The sequence below is a fragment of the Pteropus alecto genome, unplaced genomic scaffold, assembly GCF_000325575.1.
Source record: "Pteropus alecto unplaced genomic scaffold, ASM32557v1 scaffold359, whole genome shotgun sequence".
Classification (NCBI taxonomy): Eukaryota; Metazoa; Chordata; class Mammalia; order Chiroptera; family Pteropodidae; genus Pteropus; species Pteropus alecto.
In genome coordinates, this window is record NW_006443119.1 from 2,216,611 (window position 1) to 2,217,267 (window position 657).

The following is a 657-nucleotide window of genomic DNA, read 5'->3' on the forward strand; positions in this document are numbered from 1 at the left end:
AGAGCGCGGAAGAATCCGCCTTTCGGGCTCTGCGAGTGACGTTCGGCGGCGCGGGGCTGGTGGCGTAGCGGACGCCGTCCTGGTTCCCGTCGAGTTTCCTGGGGTTATTCGGCCTTGGCTGTGGCCCTGCGGCCATTTTGGACTGGGTTTATCCCCGCGCCCGCCTTCTTGGCCGCCCAGCCCTTCCGGGAACTCGCCGTGAGGGGCTTTTAAACGATCCGTCTCTTGTGGAAGTGGCGACCCCGCCGCGGGAGGCCTCCTCTCTATGGTGGAGAGGCCTCGAGCCGACTAGGACGCCTCCTTCCCGCCGGGATGGGTGTCGCTGCCGCCGCCGTGTTCTGCGCCAGCCGTTCGGGACTGCGTTCTGCCACCGCCACCTACGGCCGAAGCCGCTGCCCTCTGTGGCTCTTCTGCTGTCCCGGCGACCGGCCTGCGGCGCCGACTCCTCCATGAGGCGAGGCCGCGACCTTGTAGGCCTCTCCAGATCCCGTCCGAGTACCTGCTGCCTCGTCCCCGCACCTCGCTGAGACACTGCCAAGAGCAGGGCGATGGAGCCGGGAACTGACGGGCCGCGGGGACGCCTGGCGCCTCGAGCGGGCCCCCCGTTCCGGCTGCCCTTCCGTCGGTGCTCGCCACCAGGCACTGCCAGGTTCCCTA

General features: G+C 69.3%; 1 protein-coding gene across 1 annotated transcript in view; it reads left to right on the forward strand.

Moving 5' to 3' along the window:
- Window positions 1–10: 10 nt before the first annotated feature.
- PPP1R15B (protein phosphatase 1 regulatory subunit 15B) overlaps window positions 11–657 on the forward strand; it is an 8,082-nt gene continuing 7,435 nt past the window's right edge. Inside the window, 1 exon segment of the mRNA XM_025040499.1 lies at window positions 11–656. Within this exon segment, the coding sequence (XP_024896267.1) occupies window positions 549–656 (108 nt within the window). The 5' untranslated portion in view covers window positions 11–548.